The 16,713-nt window shown below is 47.7% G+C and overlaps 8 protein-coding genes across 8 annotated transcripts; 5 read left to right on the forward strand and 3 right to left on the reverse strand.

Annotated features, from left to right (window-relative positions):
- Positions 1-5: 5 nt before the first annotated feature.
- On the forward strand, positions 6-1,236 carry F5147DRAFT_741545 (NIPSNAP-domain-containing protein; the record flags this gene model as incomplete). The annotated part of the gene is made up of 9 exons (XM_041439486.1): positions 6-80; positions 131-233; positions 290-335; positions 396-490; positions 548-615; positions 667-836; positions 886-987; positions 1,041-1,113; positions 1,168-1,236. The coding sequence occupies 9 exons, from the start codon at positions 6-8 to the stop codon at positions 1,234-1,236; spliced, it is 801 nt and encodes a 266-aa protein (XP_041299966.1).
- Positions 1,237-1,630: 394 nt separating this feature from the next.
- On the reverse strand, positions 1,631-3,584 carry F5147DRAFT_741546 (RNA polymerase Rpc34 subunit-domain-containing protein; the record flags this gene model as incomplete). The annotated part of the gene is made up of 8 exons (XM_041439487.1): positions 1,631-2,428; positions 2,492-2,683; positions 2,739-2,882; positions 2,946-3,058; positions 3,118-3,182; positions 3,241-3,302; positions 3,370-3,450; positions 3,516-3,584. 8 exons carry the CDS (start codon positions 3,582-3,584, stop codon positions 1,631-1,633), a joined length of 1,524 nt encoding a protein of 507 aa, XP_041299967.1.
- A 215-nt stretch (positions 3,585-3,799) lies between these two features.
- On the forward strand, positions 3,800-8,053 carry F5147DRAFT_662541 (fungal-specific transcription factor domain-containing protein). The gene is made up of 25 exons (XM_041434785.1): positions 3,800-4,023; positions 4,071-4,157; positions 4,214-4,228; positions 4,279-4,466; positions 4,527-4,677; positions 4,732-4,944; positions 4,997-5,070; positions 5,125-5,207; positions 5,260-5,451; positions 5,503-5,511; positions 5,563-5,762; positions 5,811-5,885; positions 5,938-5,967; positions 6,023-6,039; positions 6,087-6,208; positions 6,259-6,278; positions 6,328-6,386; positions 6,440-6,530; positions 6,580-6,808; positions 6,858-6,875; positions 6,934-7,034; positions 7,084-7,156; positions 7,218-7,237; positions 7,293-7,366; positions 7,414-8,053. The coding sequence occupies exons 1-25, from the start codon at positions 3,936-3,938 to the stop codon at positions 7,891-7,893; spliced, it is 2,709 nt and encodes a 902-aa protein (XP_041299968.1). The 5' UTR covers positions 3,800-3,935; the 3' UTR covers positions 7,894-8,053.
- Positions 8,054-8,060: 7 nt separating this feature from the next.
- Positions 8,061-9,720, forward strand: F5147DRAFT_662572 (uncharacterized protein). Its single transcript, XM_041434786.1, has 4 exons — positions 8,061-8,140; positions 8,221-8,521; positions 8,577-9,375; positions 9,437-9,720. Exons 1-3 carry the CDS (start codon positions 8,085-8,087, stop codon positions 9,372-9,374), a joined length of 1,155 nt encoding a protein of 384 aa, XP_041299969.1. The 5' UTR covers positions 8,061-8,084; the 3' UTR covers position 9,375; positions 9,437-9,720.
- Positions 9,721-9,722: 2 nt separating this feature from the next.
- Positions 9,723-12,868, forward strand: F5147DRAFT_3814 (U3 small nucleolar RNA-associated protein). The gene is made up of 6 exons (XM_041429483.1): positions 9,723-9,781; positions 9,836-9,983; positions 10,045-10,892; positions 10,945-11,959; positions 12,008-12,144; positions 12,195-12,868. Exons 1-6 carry the CDS (start codon positions 9,744-9,746, stop codon positions 12,775-12,777), a joined length of 2,769 nt encoding a protein of 922 aa, XP_041299970.1. The 5' UTR covers positions 9,723-9,743; the 3' UTR covers positions 12,778-12,868.
- F5147DRAFT_766505 (aminotransferase) lies at positions 12,809-13,669 on the reverse strand (the record flags this gene model as incomplete). The annotated part of the gene is made up of 2 exons (XM_041440784.1): positions 12,809-13,375; positions 13,427-13,669. The coding sequence occupies 2 exons, from the start codon at positions 13,667-13,669 to the stop codon at positions 12,809-12,811; spliced, it is 810 nt and encodes a 269-aa protein (XP_041299971.1).
- Positions 13,670-14,065: 396 nt separating this feature from the next.
- On the reverse strand, positions 14,066-15,630 carry F5147DRAFT_662577 (mitochondrial carrier domain-containing protein). Its single transcript, XM_041434787.1, has 5 exons — positions 15,473-15,630; positions 15,288-15,411; positions 14,823-15,230; positions 14,462-14,768; positions 14,066-14,408 (listed from the first exon to the last, which is right to left on the reverse strand). The coding sequence occupies exons 1-5, from the start codon at positions 15,508-15,510 to the stop codon at positions 14,341-14,343; spliced, it is 945 nt and encodes a 314-aa protein (XP_041299972.1). The 5' UTR covers positions 15,511-15,630; the 3' UTR covers positions 14,066-14,340.
- A 131-nt stretch (positions 15,631-15,761) lies between these two features.
- Positions 15,762-16,656, forward strand: F5147DRAFT_662582 (uncharacterized protein). The gene is made up of 2 exons (XM_041434788.1): positions 15,762-16,124; positions 16,172-16,656. Exons 1-2 carry the CDS (start codon positions 16,083-16,085, stop codon positions 16,328-16,330), a joined length of 201 nt encoding a protein of 66 aa, XP_041299973.1. The 5' UTR covers positions 15,762-16,082; the 3' UTR covers positions 16,331-16,656.
- The last annotated feature ends 57 nt before the right edge of the window (positions 16,657-16,713 follow it).

The following is a 16,713-nucleotide window of genomic DNA, read 5'->3' on the forward strand; positions in this document are numbered from 1 at the left end:
TTATTATGTTGCCATCTCTCGCAAACAGATCTATTCATAAAGTCGCGCTCTCTGGAGCGCGCAGAACGATATCCGTCCAGGTAGCGCACATTCAACGTTGCGACAGTTGTCCTAATGGAGTGTTCTCTAGAGTCTCCTCCACGGATCACCAGAAGCGAAGAAAGCAGGAGATATCGAGATTCAACAGCACTCAAGGATAGTTGCTAGGGGAAAATATGTTCACGGCTTTGAGGGTGAGAAGCGAATACGAGCTTCTTAGGACTTCGTCTGACAACTTACATCCTAAAAGTTCATCGAGTTCAGCCAGGGGCGCTTGACGAGTACAAGGCCGCAGCGTAAGAAAATAATTCCCATCTCTTAAAGGGCACTTTTTGAGAAATGGTTGACTTATTCAGGGAGAAGTATTACGCTGGAATAAAGGATGATCCACAGTTGCACGTCAAGCTGACCGGAAGTTGGGAAACCGTAGTGGGACAACAGGACACTTTTGGTATGTTTTTCAAGGACATCATAGGCTAATTGTCTTGATGTTGCGCGCGACGTCAAGTTCATATACTCGAATACGAGAATTACGCCGGCTTTGACAAGACCACTGCACTCATAAGAACGTCAGATGTATGAGTCTACTCATCTCGAGTATGCATCGGCTCATCGGGTATCTGTTAGCACGCCAAAGCGTACAAGGCGCTTCTACCTTACGTTACTTCACGGTCATCTCAGCTCACGCAAGAGTTTGCTTTCTTTCCCACTGCACCACCCCACGCCCAAGGCGGCATCTTCGAGCTTCGGAGCTACCAGTTAAAACCAGGAACACTACTGGAGTGGGAAAATGCATGGTTCGTTTCAACTTTTTTGGAAGTTTTGTTCTTACAGAAGCTTGTGCAGGCGGAGAGGCATTGAAGCTCGTCGCAAGTTCGTCGCACCCATCGGAGCTTGGTTCTCGCAGGTTGGAAGATTACACCAGGTGAACCACATGTGGCAATACCCGTTCGTTGACCAATAGATACTTCACGTTGATATAACTAACGTCTTGCGAACAGGAGTCTCGAGGCAAGGAAAGAGTTACGTGAGAAAGCATGGCAAATTGACGGTTGGGCGGAGACTGTGTCTAAAGTATGTGGAACGACTTTTCCTTGAAATGCACTTACCGTAACACATCAAACTCAGACTTCCCAGCTTGCGACGCACATGGATTCATTCATTCTGCTCCCGCTCTCTTACAGCCCCTTGAAATGAGGACGCACATAGCCGTGCGAGTGATGTTCCAGGATGTTCTGCTCTGTCTACTGCGAGCATGCTCCTCATCGAATCTGAACGAAGCCTACTTCAGGCTCCTGATATCTTATCTTGCGTCGGCCATGTTCTATTTATATACTCCACCATGCTAAGGACTAAACGCCATTCCAACTGTATTACCCTCAATACCTCTTCATCCATTCCGCGTAGTTGTTTGTGCATCCACTGTCGCTTTGAAATGGAGAGCACAATGCTTTTTTTATTCGCAATATGAGACTTTTCAGCCATTAAGGACATGGGAGCCATTATTCTTGATCAAGAAAGTCTTAAGATCCGCGTATATATCAGATGTGCAAGAATAGAGCTACCAGAGCGTCACCAAAGCCATTTCTTGTTACACCTCCACCTTCACGACTCCTGGTCCCTTGAAATTCAACCACTCCTCATAATACACGCACTCTTGTGGGTTCGTAGGCCCCTTGTCGCGACAGAAGTCGAATACTGGACATCTACCGCATGGAGCTTGGGACCATCCCAGCGCGACTCGCTCTTGGCGGATTGCTCGGTAGACAAAGGCTCCTCCGACGTTGATATTGTCATCCACCTCCGGAGACTCGAATTTGACGCGTTTTGAACTCGAGGATGGCTTCTTTGTCTTCGCTTTCGTCTTCTTCGACTTTAATTTTGAGCTCGATTTCGATTTCGATTTCGATTTCGAACGACGATGGTCAGAGTCGGATTCGGATTCAGAGTCATCGTCAGAGGAATCATCAAGCTTCTTCCCTTTGCGCTTGCGCTTGCGTTTAGACGTCGAGGACTTACGATCATCATCATCGCTGTCTTCGCTCTCGCTCTCATCCTCTTTTTCCCGGCTCTTCCGTTTCTTATTCTTCTTAGTTTTGTGATTCTCCTCCTCATCGCTCTCTTCCTTCTTACTTCGTTTCCTCTTCCGTTTCTGCCGTTCCTCTTCTTCAGACTCGTCATCATCACTGTCGCCCTCACTGGAACTGCTTGATTCCTCCGTACGCCGCCGTTTTCGCGTTTTAGTTTTACGTTCTTTCTTCTTTTTTGATGAGCTGCGTTTACGCTTTTTGCGAGTGGCTGTGTCTGAGTCCGAGTCCGAGCTAGATCCAGAAACTGAATCATCAGAGTCGACTGTAGCGTCCCAAGCAGATGCCGTGAACGCAGGTAACTATAAACCAATCAATCAGCATACAATTACAATGAGGGCAATGAAGTAAAGCAAGAAACCTGCCTTCTCGACCTCCCCATCCAACTCTAACACTCTTAAAAGCATCTCAACATGCTCAACGCCCAATTGGGTCTCTGTGATCTTGCTCTTACTTAAAAAATGTTGAATGTGCTGAGCAGATGGGTAGGAAGGCGCAGCGCTTATGGAGTAGAGTCTGTATTCGTTTTGGGCTTTGGAGCTTTGTTTGGGGAAGGACTGCCGGAAAAGAATATTGTGAGTGTGAATTGTGGGGTGAAGGAAAGGGACGTACACGGTCACGGATGTAATGCAGACATGCAGTCGAAAGGAGCTTGATGAATTCCGTGTCGAGTTCGTTGTCGGTGTACCATGGCCCACCTGTAAGCTCAACTGAAGGTTCTAGATGCGCGAGCATGTAGATCTTGCGGGTTGGGTGCTAGCGTAGCGTAGTACAAGTATATGAGGAAATGTACCAAGAACTTTGGATGGTGGAACACACCCTGACAGCTTTGATAGCCTTCACGAGCTGCTTCTGAACGAGTGATTTGAGGCATCTATCAATGACGGTTTGGTGCAATTCCGTTTTGGCTTTGAGGTGTTTCGTCCAGATGCCTGTGCGTTACATGAAATAAGATAAGTCTTGCCGTTTGATTCGACACGTGGCAACTCACCTTCATTTGCTGAAGCTTGAATATGACCGAGCACCATGGCCTCTTCACCGCTCATGTCTTTTTTCCTATGTCCTGCACGTCAGGGGGTTCTCAGTGGAAACGTAATGGAGACATTATACACACACTTCTATCTCCTTTTTCATCACAGCTCGGAAGGAGATGACGCCTGCTGCGTTAGGACAGGACTTTGAGCATGCCCTTCGAGTTTGCATGTCAAGATGATGGAAAGATACATCGTGTGGAAGTGCTCACAGCTCCCAGAAGGAAGTTGACTGCTGCAGTGCGTGCGGACACATCTGGGACGATTTTTTCAGCTTCTCTTGAGGTTAATACCTACCAATGAATGATGAGTATGACCAGTGTGATATTTATGGGATGATCGAGAGAATTGAGCTCGCCTTGTCTGTGCTAGAAAGCGCGGCTTGATGGAGCTTTTGCTCTTCGGGGTTGAGCTTTCGCCCGCTCATGGTGTGGATGCTGCTCGAACAGATCGATCAAGTCAAGTGTAGAGGACAGCTGATTTAGATTAGGCCTTAGGAGGGTGCAATCAGCCACGTGGCACATATGTAGCTGTGATTACTGAATACGCTGCTTACGTGGTATGTCAGCCGTTGAAACTCCGCCTGAAACAACCCTGAAGCCCAAGACTGTGACCCCAAGAGTCTTTAACTAACTTTGACCCAGTATTTGTTCTTTCCTGGATCAAATTGACGGCCCATGCTTACATAAACATTACTAAAAGTGGAAGAAGCGCGTCTTATTAATCCTTCTATAAACGCGACCTCTCAGACATCTTTCGAAACTCTCCTTTGATCGTCATGTCCGCTCACCAGTGGAACGAATCAGAGCCTTCTGATGAAGAAGTTAGTCAAGAAACATTCGCAATTAGGAAGCGCAGCAGTAGAGGTGCGCCCAGTCTGGGCATTATTCGACTTGTAGTTGAATTATGTTAGCTTGTGATCAGTGCAGAAAGACAAAGAGCAAGTGCGAGCCATCCCCAGCCGCTGGTACCTGCAAGAGTTGTACGATAGCGGGAAACAGTGCGTAACACAACTAAGGCATTCCATACATCCCAATTTACTCTATTTGATTGCAGCATGTACATTTCTGGGTAAGCGTTATTTGCATGAGCGCCGGTGAGGAAGCCAATATTGTTGCCAGGTCCCAGTTATAAGCGCGGTCCTCCTAAGGGTTACATACAAGCGATCGAACAACGATGGCATCAAGTGGAGTCCCTTCTTGGCGCCGTTCTCTCTTGTCCAGATACCCGAGTACGACAAATCATAGCCGATATTAGGCAAGATGATCTTGCAAGGGAAATTCTCAATCGAGTAGATACGGGCCCATTTGTAAGTGCTGACGTACATTCAACAACTAAATGGAGCAAATTGTTTGATCCGAATCTGCAGGGACCTTCTGGCAAATTATCACAGCCAGCAGGGGCGACAAAAGAAGACTTCTTCGCATGTATATTCCGAAGTAACGAAGCTTCCGCTCGTGATTCTCCCCGTTCCCGAAGGCAGTCCAGGATCTCGAGAGAAATTGTATCATCGTCCAGAGGTAAGTAACTAGCCTTGGGGAATACCTGAACGTCATGCAAAGCGCCTTTTGTAGACAATACACTTTTAACCATACCAACTTCAGAGTGGCAGGATCGCCTGTCAGCGAGTCTGACGAGAGGACATGTCGGCCATCATGGTGTCTCGCCAGCCTACAACCTTAGCGGACCTCCTATGCAGCAGCGTCGGCGGCTCGACGTACCGTCAACTAGTAGTGATGCACAGCAACTAAACTGGAATGATATGTACACTATGGATGCACTTTCAGGTGAGGGTCTTACTCTATACGTATTTGATCTGATCAGCCAATACGATGATAGAATCAGAAGGTACAGATGAATCTAATGTCCCGGATACTGCTTTTGGTCAACTCTCTCTGGATGAGAATCAAGAGGTCAACGAGCTTTGGAATTTGTGTCTGGAATCTATGTTCATATTCTTATATTAGGTTCGGTACCATGGCAAAGTTAGTGGTCTCCATCTTTTGGGGCGTAGCTCTCGTTTGGATAGCAGACATGAGGGGGGAATATGGTTCGTTTTCAACTCTGATTACTTCTATGCGTAGTCATGACTGTGATGACAGGAAACTGCCTATGGCACGTTTTTGGCCCTCCGCAAAGTCCAATGCAGTTCCTGTTCCACCAGCCGAAGGCGTTGTTGTCAACTTGCCTTCCCTTGTGGTGCAAGATCGTTTGGTTGATTTATATTTCACTTACGCCCACCCATTTTTTCCTGTAATCCACAAAGGGCGGTTCCTAAGAGAGTATAGCGAGTGGTGAGCCTGTCACTCTTGTGTCTATCTGTCATTCTTCTGACTGTGACATAGGAAACAAAAGTAAGCTGCTCAACAGGACTGACATTGACTTGCTTACAACGTCAGCCAAAGTAGTAATCCAGCTACACCAGAGGCTGCGGGGGGCACTCCATACTACTCCAGTCCAGAACCTTCACAAAACTTGACCAAGCTGCTTCTGTTGGCTATATTTGCCATTGCCGCTCGTTATCTGGATGACAACCCTGCTACATCTATTGATGCGATGTGGGAGGCTGGCAATGACTACCTTGCGCAAGCGAGAGCAGCTCTTGGTAAATAATATTTTTAGTTTTGACTACATGTACTTACCAATGGCATAGCGCAAGTCTATCACAGTTCTCGCGCAACTACTTGTCAAGCCTTGCTTCTTCTGGGTCATCGTGAATTTGGGATAGGTTAGTGATTGAAGCAAATTGTTTGAACGACATGTTCATGAGTATCATCTAGGTTCTATGGAGCAAGGTTGGCTGTACATTGGTATGTATGCGTCGCTGATTTACGCTCGCCCTGTCTCATGGCTTTCCGGTCGCAGGTATGGCAATTAGAATGGTTAGTATGGTGAATCGTTTGAAGGCAGGGTACTTAGCTATGTGTAGGCCCAAGACCTTGGATTAAATCGTGCTGCGGATAACTGGCAACTTAATGGAAGAAAAATGTTCTCCCTTGAGGAGAACCAGGTCAGGAAACACATATGGTGGGGTTGTTGCATTGCCGACAAGTGCGAAATCCGTATCTCTGGGAAGATGTTGCACTAATGACTGTTCATAGATACACTTCTGTATATATGGGTATGTCTCATGCATCTTCTTTGGCACACTCAACCGTCCCCCTTGCTAGGTCGACCCGTGTCTATCGGTGAAGGCGACTTTGATACACTTCTTCCGGATCCCGCTGAAGTACGCTCAAACCCACGACGTGTTAGTCATTCACTCACTTTCTTCTTCTGCAGTACAATGAAGACACCTCCGGCGACCTAGCCACATCGCACCACATTTCGACACCGCTGACAATGAGCTGCTTCAAGGCTGCTGCAACACTATGTTCGTATACCTTATCCGCAGACTATGTGCAAACCTGATGGAGATGCAGCCGTTTTGATTGGTTCCATTGTGACAATGATTTATCCAGTTCGCTCAACGGGAAGAGGCTCACGGCGGGCAGTCTTGAGTAATCTGGAGTCTAGACTGGACCAGTGGTACATCGACCTTCCTGATAATCTTCGGTACGACCCAGCTAGCAAGCGAAATACTCCGCCACTGGCGGTTCTATTTATCCATATCCAATATTGGTCCGCTGTACTATTGTTACACCGAGCGTTGTACGTTAAACGTCGGAATATTCAATTGGTGTCACTAATGCCTCTACAGTATCCCTGATTGGAAAGGGTGATTCATCTGTCACCTTGATACCTTGAAGAGTCCAAGTCTGATCTTCTTACTCTAGCTCGGAACAGATATTACAGAATCCTCCCAACGGATCTGACACAGCCTCCCTAAAAGCCTTTGATCTCTGTCAAAGTGCCGCCACTTATGTCAGCACAATAGGTATGTGCACTCGACTAAATTTCTTTGATGCACGCTGATTTCAACCTAGTAACGACATATCACGAGAACTTCCATATTAAATGTAGTTCACCGTTCTTGTCATCGTATATTCTTAGTACTGGGTTTGTTTTATCATTCGTATTAGTAATATGTAACTTCTAATCCCTAACATTTATTCATCAGAATTATGCACATCGTGACATGCGAGTACTTTCCTTTGAAGGACGTGCACCTCTCTGAATCCTCTTCCCTTACCAGTGACCCTCCGGCCATCAAATGTCCAGGCTTATATTGGCTTGCGACAATGTCTTGCTGTTTTGAAAGAGATGCAGGTCAGCCCGAGCTACTATTATCCACACCTAATCTTACCTTAGCCAAGACTACATGGCCTAGCGCCGGAAGAGTCTGGGATCTTCTTAATGGTGTTAGAGTACAGGTTGACAGCAACATGCCACCTTTGGTGCATGGTCCTGATCGTCAAAAGAGAGCGGCAGATGATGCATTTGGAGAAAGGAGCTCTGACGTACTGCAACACGAGGCATTTGGTGATGTTCTTCAAAGGGAACGTGTTCCACAGAGCAGCGGTATCCAGGAGATTAGCACCCGAATGATGGCGCATATGCTTGGTCTTGACATTCCTGGCATTGAGCCCTCGACGTCGTATTACCCAGGTTACGAGTGGTGGCCACGAGCCAACCAGATTTCACCTCAGTCGTATCACGGATCATCGACAAGTGCATCTTCGCTGATCAATATGGATTATCCTTTACCAAACAACCAAGACTGGAGCGTTCAAAATCCCACCTCCGACTATTCTTACGAGTATCAGATTGCGCCACCTGGTCGTTATCGCATGTAGTGGGCTAATCACCTTTGTCTCCCTAGCGTAGAACGCCACCAATAATAATCCATCGTCCCTCATCTCCTGCTCCTGTTACTCAATTAGAAGGTACAACATTGATTATGTAACTTATGTAATGGACCTACAAGAACCTCTAAATTGAACGATTACAATTGTCTGCGAACCTATGTTTCGCCCTCAGAAATACTATGTCGAGTCTGAAAAATTTGTTGAACCCCGAAGATGACTCTACAACCATGTATCAGTATGTGCACCTGTTCTCGGATTTTTTTGGCGGCTTATTCTGACACCTCTATTTGCTACCCCCTTTGTATTCGCCAACAGCTCAACAACCGGACAACCTATTTCCACGAGCTCCTCCTCTCCCACCTCGGATGGCAGCGCCAACGCAACAGTAGAATTTCCTCAATACGATCCACCATACAAAGAGCATGGTCCTCATCCAAATTGTCCTGACACTTTAGCCTGTCTTCCAGATACGGATGGGCGACCACAGCATACTCTTCCAGTAATCTTGCGATGTGCAATTCTTGGCAGTGCACGGAGACGTCTCACTATTCGCGAGATATATGCTGCAATGGAGGAAAAATATCTGTATTTCAGGACTGCGGGGCCAACATGGAAGGTCAGTGCACTAGGGTGTGATGGCTAAAACTTTTGCGTTCAAACTTGAATTACAGCAATCTGTCCGCCATCACCTGTCTTTGAATAGATTATTTGAAAAACAGCCTCGTCCCGTCACAGACCCTGGCTTCGGCTCTTACTGGACAGTTAATCTTTCTGCTCCCCCAGGCACCAAGCGGCCACGGAAGCGGGGAAGACCTACAAAGGCTGCCGAGGAGCCATCTAACTCCACTCAGCAGAAGAAACGGGGACGACCTCGAAAATCTATTGATCCGTTATCTCCCCTGAACTCACTGGCTGTGGGCTCGGGACGTTCGATCCCGCCGTGCAACATTTCCGCCGTACGCACCGGGGGAAACGACCACGATGGTAGAAATGGCGAGGACGATATGGATCTAGGTGCAGACGTACATGAGATGAGTGAGGATGAATACGAGAGCGAGGAAGATATGGTTGTTCCTCCTCATCAGTCACCATTTGCCGGACTTGGCGCTTTTGGACTAAACGAGGCCCCTTCTCGTTTACTGAGCCCCTCAACATCCCGTGCACTGATTACCCATTCCGATGAAAATATCGTGGACCGATTGCAGATCGAAATGGCGGGATTGCGGAGGCAGTCTGCGGATGCGATATCTGTTTCGGTAAAGATATCAGATCAGCTAGCGGAAGCTCAGGCTGAGGCAGCTAGAGCGAGGACTGCTCTCAGAACAGTCGAGGCAATGCTGGAGGAGGAGGTCATAAAGAGGAGGGAAGCTGAATCTTTAGCAGACCAAGAAGCTAAGTTGAGGCGAGTGGCAGAGGACACGATTACACGCATGCAAAGTCAGTGGCAGACTGACCATCGAGCTACATAAAGTATGTTTGTCCTTTCTTATATTAATTTGATGTATGAATGTTGACACATTCCTCGTACCAGTAGCACATTTAGACCGTTAGCGCAACTTGAAACCCAAACGAGTCGTCGTCTGCTATCCTTCCTGGACGTTCCTACTCCGATAACTAGTTTTCAGCTACTCACTGGGACTCATCAATGGACTCGACATATTCTACGAATCTTCTTTACTTTCTCAATTCATTGGTGTACAAGGGTACTCTAGAATGTCTGAACATGTATATTGCGGCGGAATGGACGAGTAGTTTTGGAAAAGGAAATTAGAGGATACAAAACCAAATAGACTCGTGAATTTTGTATATGCCCCGAAGTCAACCCAAAGTTACATTAGATGGCATCCACAGGTGGCAAATCCAGATTGAAAACAGTGTGAGTTCCTTTGCGTGCCATCTCCACGCTCCAGCGTTCTGAGTTTCTGAGCAGCTACAAAAACAAGCGTTCTATTGGACCGCTTCATACTTGCGGATCTGTCGCGGTCACTGGTGATGGGAGCAGACTCGTTACTTGTGTCGCAGAGGAAGCTGTACTCACCAACATTTTGACGGGCGAAGAAATATGTCGGTTTGCAGGGGTGAGTTATTCCGCCCTCAAAACGTTAGGAAACGCCATAGTTGATGGCTGAAGCAATCTAGGACACTCAATCAATTACTTCGCTGTGTTTGACCCCATCGGCTTCGCAACTGATCGTATTCACGTCTACTCCTTCTTTGCGTGTGTACGAGATCCCCACTGCTGCCGTGAAAAATAAAATTCATCCCGTCCGGGTGGTTGCTCGTGCACATGATGCCCCCGTACACGTCTGCACCATTGATCCATCCTCCACATATATTGCTTCGGGCTCTGCGGACGGTGTTGTCAAGGTTTGGGACATCAAACGCGGCTACATCACCCACGTCTTCAAAGGGCACGGCGGCATTGTGAGCGCGTTGAAGTTCAACTTTCCCCTAGACCCTTCGGTCGTGGTCCCACAAAATATACACCAACTCATCACAGCCTCCGTGGATACTCGCATCCGGATATTTGATTTAACGGCGACCTCAAGCAAGGGAGATCAAGCTGCGCTACGGCCGATCGCTATTCTCGAAGGACACGTTTCTGTTCCCCGGGGTTTGGACGTGACTCCTGACGGAAAATGGCTTATAAGCGGGGGAAGAGACTCTGTTGTTTTGGTGTGGAACTTGCACGCGAAGTCAACTGGAGCAAAATCCTCAGAAGCCACTAAGGGGAAAGGAAAAAACAATTCACCTGTACTGACTCAAACTATTCCTGTCATGGAACGCGTCGAGGCAGTTGGGCTGTTGCAGGCCGAGGACTCGGTTCCTAGTAGTAGCGCTCCCAAACTGCGCTTCTACACTGCTGGGGAGAAAGGTATTATCCGGATATGGGACGTAAAGGATTCCTCCGTCTTATATTCCCTCAGCCAGGTGGCAGACCTACAGACTGAAGATCAAGAGGAACAGCGTCAGATTGTAGAAGCTATGTTAGTACAAGTCTCCTCCCGTGTACTTTTGTTACTAACAGCACGCTTTCAGCTACTTGCCGTTAATATCGACGATCGTCTCGGTACATGCAGACCAGAATATTCTGTTCTACGACCTGAACACCCGAAATCTCCACCGGCAACTCATTGGTTTCAACGACGAGATCGTTGATGCGGTTTTCTTGTCTCCAAATGCTCCAAAATCTGTCGATTCTCACATCGCATTCGCTACAAATTCATCCCTCATCCGAGTTTATTCAACTACAGGGCTTGATGCGCGGCTTTTGACTGGTCACACAGAAATCGTGTTATCACTTGACCATGGCGCGGGAGGCAAACTCTTCGCGAGTGGAAGCAAAGATCGCTCTGTTCGATTATGGGCGCCTACATCTCTGAACAACGACCTGCTGACGGAGTGGGGCTGCGTTGCTATCTGTGAAGGTCATGCAGAAAGCATAGGCACTGTCGCAATGTCGCGAACTTCTGGCGAAGTTGGCACCACGAGTGTGCAATTTATGTTCAGCGGTAGTCAGGACCGCACGATTAAGATGTGGTATATTGGTGACGTGCCACTGGTTTTCGATGCCTCCCAGCATGGCCAAAGCCTCATGAAGTGCAAGAGTTTGACCACTCATAAAGCACACGAGAAAGACATTAACTCTCTCGACGTCGCACCCAACGACCGCCTCTTGGCATCTGGATCGCAAGACCGTACAACTAAAGTATATGAAATTAAATTTTCACGTGCAACTGGAGACCGCTCTGCACATGGAGAGATCAAGCTACTGGGAACCTGTAAAGGTCACAAGCGGGGCGTTTGGACAGTCAAGTTTGGTCGCTCGGAGCGCGTGCTCGCAACCGGAAGCGGCGATAAAACTGTAAAATTATGGAACTTGGAAGATTTCACTTGCGTGAAAACGTTCGAGGGACATACCAACTCGGTGTTGAGAGTTGATTTCATCAATCACGACATGCAGCTTGTTACATCTGCATCCGACGGCCTTGTCAAAATGTGGAATGTACGCGAAGAAGAGTGCACGGCTACCATGGACAATCACGAAGACAAGGTGAGACTGCTCGCTCTCTCATTTTAATTGAAGTTAATCCTTTTGCAGGTTTGGGCACTCGCCGTTAGTACGGATGAGCGTGTGATTGTGTCTGCAGCAGCGGACTCTGTGGTGACATTCTGGCAAGATTGCACCGAGGAACAGGCACAGGAGAACGAGGCTAAACGTTCTGAGCTAGTCTTGAGGTTTGAAAGTCATCAAGTATATCTTGTTCAAGCTCATGTTTTTTTGTCAGGGAGCAAGATTTCATGAACTATTTGTCCCTTCATGACTATCGCAAAGCTATACAACTTGCCCTCGCTATGCAGCAGCCCGGGAGATTGTTGTCCCTGTTTAAAGATATTCGTGCCACCTCATCGGAATTCGCAGCTGATGCATCATCGGTGACTGGCAATGATGCAGTTGATGAGGTGCTACGGACCCTCGGCGGATCTGATCTTGCCCGCCTCTTACGCTATGTTCGTGACTGGAATCCCAATGCTAAGACAAGTGGAGTGGCGCAAGGGGTGTTGTATGCAATCATGAAGCTGAGATCGGCGGACGATGTCATAGCGGCATTTACGGACGAAGCTCAGGAAGGTATATTGCAATCCTCTGGTCAAGAGAGCGTGAAAAGTACCGCGAGCGGCGACACTGCACTGAAGGAACTCATCGATGGTATGATTCCATACACCGAACGGCATCTCTCAAGAATGGACCGCCTTGTTCAGGATAGTTTCGTGGTGGACTATATCTTGAACGAGATGGATGACGGAATGTTTGATGGTCAGGACATAGATACTAGTACTATGGACGTAGATACAGAGGTCAGTTCATAGATTGCATTTCCGGCAAACCAGTAAAAGTAGTCTAGAGTTTGGCATAATCACCCGTATTGGTTGAAGTATGCAATTTAATCCGTCCTAACCGGCAACCAATGACACCGTTAGAAACAAGCACCCACTCATCATCCTTGATGCTGTCAAGTGTAAGCTCATCCTCTACTGCTTCAAAAATGCGATGTTGTTCAATAAGCCACCGTCGCAAAATGCCAGATATGCAACCAACGGCCAAAGGGGGAGTGACCCAACGACAGTTGCGATAGAATGCAACATTACAAACAGACGACTCAGTGACAACATTCCGGGTATTGTACAGGATGACATCATCAGGTGCATCGCTAGCTGGTGGGTCTAACGAGCCCACAGGTTGGAGGCCAGCTCGGATACGTGCGTCGTCATAGGCCCGCCTATCTGTTGTCTTCAATGATATGGTGTCTGATGTTGGCTGGCTATCGATATGAATGATGAGGACGGGCGTGGGGGGAACGTCTGTTAAGGGATTGAAGAGAGATGGCAGGGTTGGATCGCTCGTGAACGCTTTAACCGGGGTTACAGTGGCAGAAAGCTCTCCAGAAGGATTTAAAACGACGCGAATCTAGTAAGACCATTAGTGTTTCATGTATCGTCTCGTGTTAAATGTTAATACCTTCAACGGTGTTTCCCCCCTAGAATCATTGTGCTCACGGACAACTTTGTCACATAATGCCTTGACGTTGGACAAAGTGGTTCCATGACGGAAAGTCTTCTCATCGAGCGCGGCAGACGCGATGAGACGGTCTGCTTGGTAATGAAGGAGAAGATAAGGTGATGGCCCGTCTATGTCATTGTTCCAAACACATGACATTAAAAGGGGGTCATATCGTGTGGACGCGAGAAGGGCGTATGACATCGTAGAAGCACTGCGGAGAGCTAATTCTCAGCTGGAAATCAACAAACGTTATGAATTTATAATTACAGTTATCATACGTAGTCGCCAGCTCATCGACATGATCCTGAGATATCCGACCGTCCGACGACTCCGACCTCATCCGCGCATAGTCATCGTTCACACGCATCACAAATATATACAATAGTCTTGTGACTATCATTGAATGAATGCATTAGTATGACAGGATGGCCTGCTCCTAAGTGGGCTGTCTGAGTGTAGCTGAGCCTGTTGCAGGTTTTGACTGGAGTACTGAACAGGTCAGATAATATCCTAGGATGACCAATCCTGATACCAAGCTTACCTAAGCAACTCAAGAGTCAACACACAGATCCAAACAGTGAATAACAACCTTATAATGTAGCAAAGCCGGTCCCTCAGGTGCAGACCTCTAAAGAGCATGCAGTGGTATTGTCGTAAGGTGATCGTGATCTATTGCATGGCAAGGAGTATACGGGTTGTACGGGGTAAATGGATAGCAATACGGATCACAAGGGAATGAATGTAAACTAACTGTATACTACCAGAAACGATCTGTCGAGCGTCCTCCTGCGTAATAAATTAGACGAGCGAATCAAGGAGGGGATGTGGGCACTGACTACCACATCCACTACAAATGCAGACAAGTAAGCGGTTTACTTGCCACCAGTGGTGCCGAGACCCATCGATGCCTTGAAGGAGTCGTAGATCCACCATTGGAAGCCTTAATTAACGTGTTAGTCAGCTATTTTCAAACAGAGTACGATGCACACGTACCGGTAAGAGTACCAATCATCAACACACGGGTGCCGAGACCCTTGGTTGCAAGTGCGGCGAAACCAGTTTCTGATGCGATCGTGCCAATGCTCTTGCCCTTGTTTGCAGGCTTACCCATGAGAGAGACGACGGAGTCAGCCGGGTGGGAGACAATAGCGCAGACAACACCAGCGAGGTAACCAGAAGCAAAAGTGACTCCGAGTTGAGTGGTCTTGGCATAAGACTCCTTGGGTTCGGTGAAAACGCGAGTGTAGAAGACCTGGACAATCTTCTCAAAGAAGAAGAACTTGGCCATGGTGTAAGGGATCTGTAAGAAAAAGTTGTGAGCAATTCAATCAGAAAAGAAAACGGCTATTCTAACCTGACGGGACCAGAGGGGAACAAGGGAGCCAAAGGGGTAGCGGGTCTCAACCTTGGTCTTGCTCATCTCCGCGAGGGCAGCACCAAAGGCCGTAGGGAACGTGCCGCTGGGGCTGGTTTGGATCTTGACTTTCGTCATCTCGAGAGGGCAAAGGGCGATGTCAGCGAAGACCTCTGCAGATGCAGAACCAGCGAGCCAGATGGCGGGCTTGTATTTGTTAGAAAGCTCTTCGCCAGCCAAGTTCATGTACTGGTCCTTGAACACTTCATAAAGACCGTACTTGAACATGCCTTGTAACGAGTAACCGACAAAGGTGGGACCAAAGCCTTTCCAGATACCGGTCTGACCCTCCTCACGAAGCAGAGTCGCAAGACCAGACGTGAGACCCTTGTATTTTGCAGGATTTACCTGTCCGAAAAAGTTATGAGATGCGACACGGGACCTGGAAGGACAGGATAGGCTGACCTGCATGTTACACTTGGCCACGTCAAGAGGAGTGATACCAGCATGAGTGATACCGCACGCAAGAACACCACCGAGCATGCACTTGGCATAGTATGAAGAGTCGTGAGGGACAGGGCCAAGGTATCTTCGGAAAGCATGAAATGAACATTGAAAACCAACTCCACACGATACAAGATAATAAATACCTTGCGTCCCACTTGCCAGTTGGTGCTAGATGCGACATCGCTAATATTTTATGAGACTCTAAACAAATATCTATAGAGGTCCTTGATTGAAGGAGCCTTGCCAGCAAGCGTGGGCTTCGAGGTCGAAGTAGGAGAAAGACTTCAAGAAGTGCTTGCCGTGTTACGGCGAACCAAAATTTAACACTCTTTCCGCAAACAGCCGATCGAACAGGGTGGGAAAGACTTGCAAGCGGACCCGGTGCTTACTTGAAATAGTATTATATTTGTCGCTCTCTCTCCCCTTGCTTATGAGCGTTGCAGTGATCAAGAGCTTCACACAAATCAGCATTTGCCGGTCATTAAGCATCTGCCGGACTCAACAGCGAACGCCAGACCACCCACTGGAAGTAAGTACAATGATCACAGCAGCGGTTCAAGGCAAGCACCATGCACTTGCCAAAGTGAATGGAGTTTGCAGACTCCATTAACCCTACTTGGCTTCCCACTCAAGTAAAGGATGTCGCAGCTGAGAACCAATTTCTCCTTTGATGCAATCGATAGAGGAGTCGCTTGACGCATTTGCGTGGGGTGAAGCCATCGTTGTCAGGCGAAGGGCGATATTAATACGTCAATGCTCCGTCGAAGCAATGGTATCGATGATCAAGCGCACAAGGTATGAGTCCTTTGCACTCATATATTCTGTCTTCACGTCCATTCTAGCGGTACGTCTGGATATCTCTTCCTGAGGAGCGTCTTAAAATTCCCATGATGGTCCCTGATAACCAGGAGCGACACAAAACCGCTTACACCATTACCGTAGACTATAAACACGGTCTGCCATGCCTTAATATACACCACAACAGGGATTTCCGCCCATGACCGTGCACAAGTTAGTGGAGTCTGGACTCCACGGTGCACCCCGAGGGCGTCTGATTTCAGCCACGCATGACATATGTTACCCTTGCGAGCACGGTAGGGCGGTGATTTGGAACGCAGAGGTTATACGGAAACTGGTGTCGATTTATGCGCCCTCACCAATCAACCTCTAGGTGTATTATACGAGCTAGTGAATGACAATGTGTCGGAACCATGGCGCAGCGTGATGATTGCAGGGCGTTTGCCCATCGATGAGGCCTCAAAATGACCAGTGTAGAAATGTTGGTGCAGTACAGAGACAACAGGGATGATATGTATATCATCGTAGCATGTAAAAATGATTTGGGTTTAGTCTACATAGCCACAACTCGCTTCCGAACTCCCGA

Source organism: Suillus discolor (genome assembly GCF_016758755.1).
Source record: "Suillus discolor strain FC423 chromosome Unknown F5147scaffold_1, whole genome shotgun sequence".
Classification (NCBI taxonomy): Eukaryota; Fungi; Basidiomycota; class Agaricomycetes; order Boletales; family Suillaceae; genus Suillus; species Suillus discolor.

Excerpts from the sequence above, each read along its gene's own strand:
- F5147DRAFT_662541 (XM_041434785.1), top strand. The coding sequence starts at position 3,936 with ATGTCCGCTCACCAGTGGAACGAATCAGAGCCTTCTGATGAAGAAGTT. Across the intron at positions 4,945-4,996 it reads CACTATGGATGCACTTTCAG|AATCAGAAGGTACAGATGAA; the intron begins GTGAGGGTCTTA and ends ATACGATGATAG. Across the intron at positions 6,387-6,439 it reads TTCTTCCGGATCCCGCTGAA|TACAATGAAGACACCTCCGG; the intron begins GTACGCTCAAAC and ends CTTCTTCTGCAG.
- F5147DRAFT_662572 (XM_041434786.1), top strand. The coding sequence starts at position 8,085 with ATGTCGAGTCTGAAAAATTTGTTGAACCCCGAAGATGACTCTACAACC. Across the intron at positions 8,141-8,220 it reads GACTCTACAACCATGTATCA|CTCAACAACCGGACAACCTA; the intron begins GTATGTGCACCT and ends ATTCGCCAACAG. Across the intron at positions 8,522-8,576 it reads CTGCGGGGCCAACATGGAAG|CAATCTGTCCGCCATCACCT; the intron begins GTCAGTGCACTA and ends CTTGAATTACAG.
- F5147DRAFT_3814 (XM_041429483.1), top strand. The coding sequence starts at position 9,744 with ATGGCATCCACAGGTGGCAAATCCAGATTGAAAACAGT. Across the intron at positions 9,984-10,044 it reads AAATATGTCGGTTTGCAGGG|GACACTCAATCAATTACTTC; the intron begins GTGAGTTATTCC and ends GAAGCAATCTAG. Across the intron at positions 10,893-10,944 it reads CGTCAGATTGTAGAAGCTAT|CTACTTGCCGTTAATATCGA; the intron begins GTTAGTACAAGT and ends GCACGCTTTCAG.
- F5147DRAFT_662577 (XM_041434787.1), bottom strand. The coding sequence starts at position 15,510 with ATGTCGCATCTAGCACCAACTGGCAAGTGGGACGCAAG. Across the intron at positions 15,412-15,472 it reads ACTGGCAAGTGGGACGCAAG|ATACCTTGGCCCTGTCCCTC; the intron begins GTATTTATTATC and ends TGCTTTCCGAAG. Across the intron at positions 14,769-14,822 it reads TTCCCCTCTGGTCCCGTCAG|ATCCCTTACACCATGGCCAA; the intron begins GTTAGAATAGCC and ends TTTTTCTTACAG.
- F5147DRAFT_662582 (XM_041434788.1), top strand. The coding sequence starts at position 16,083 with ATGCTCCGTCGAAGCAATGGTATCGATGATCAAGCGCACAAG. Across the intron at positions 16,125-16,171 it reads TCGATGATCAAGCGCACAAG|CGGTACGTCTGGATATCTCT; the intron begins GTATGAGTCCTT and ends CGTCCATTCTAG.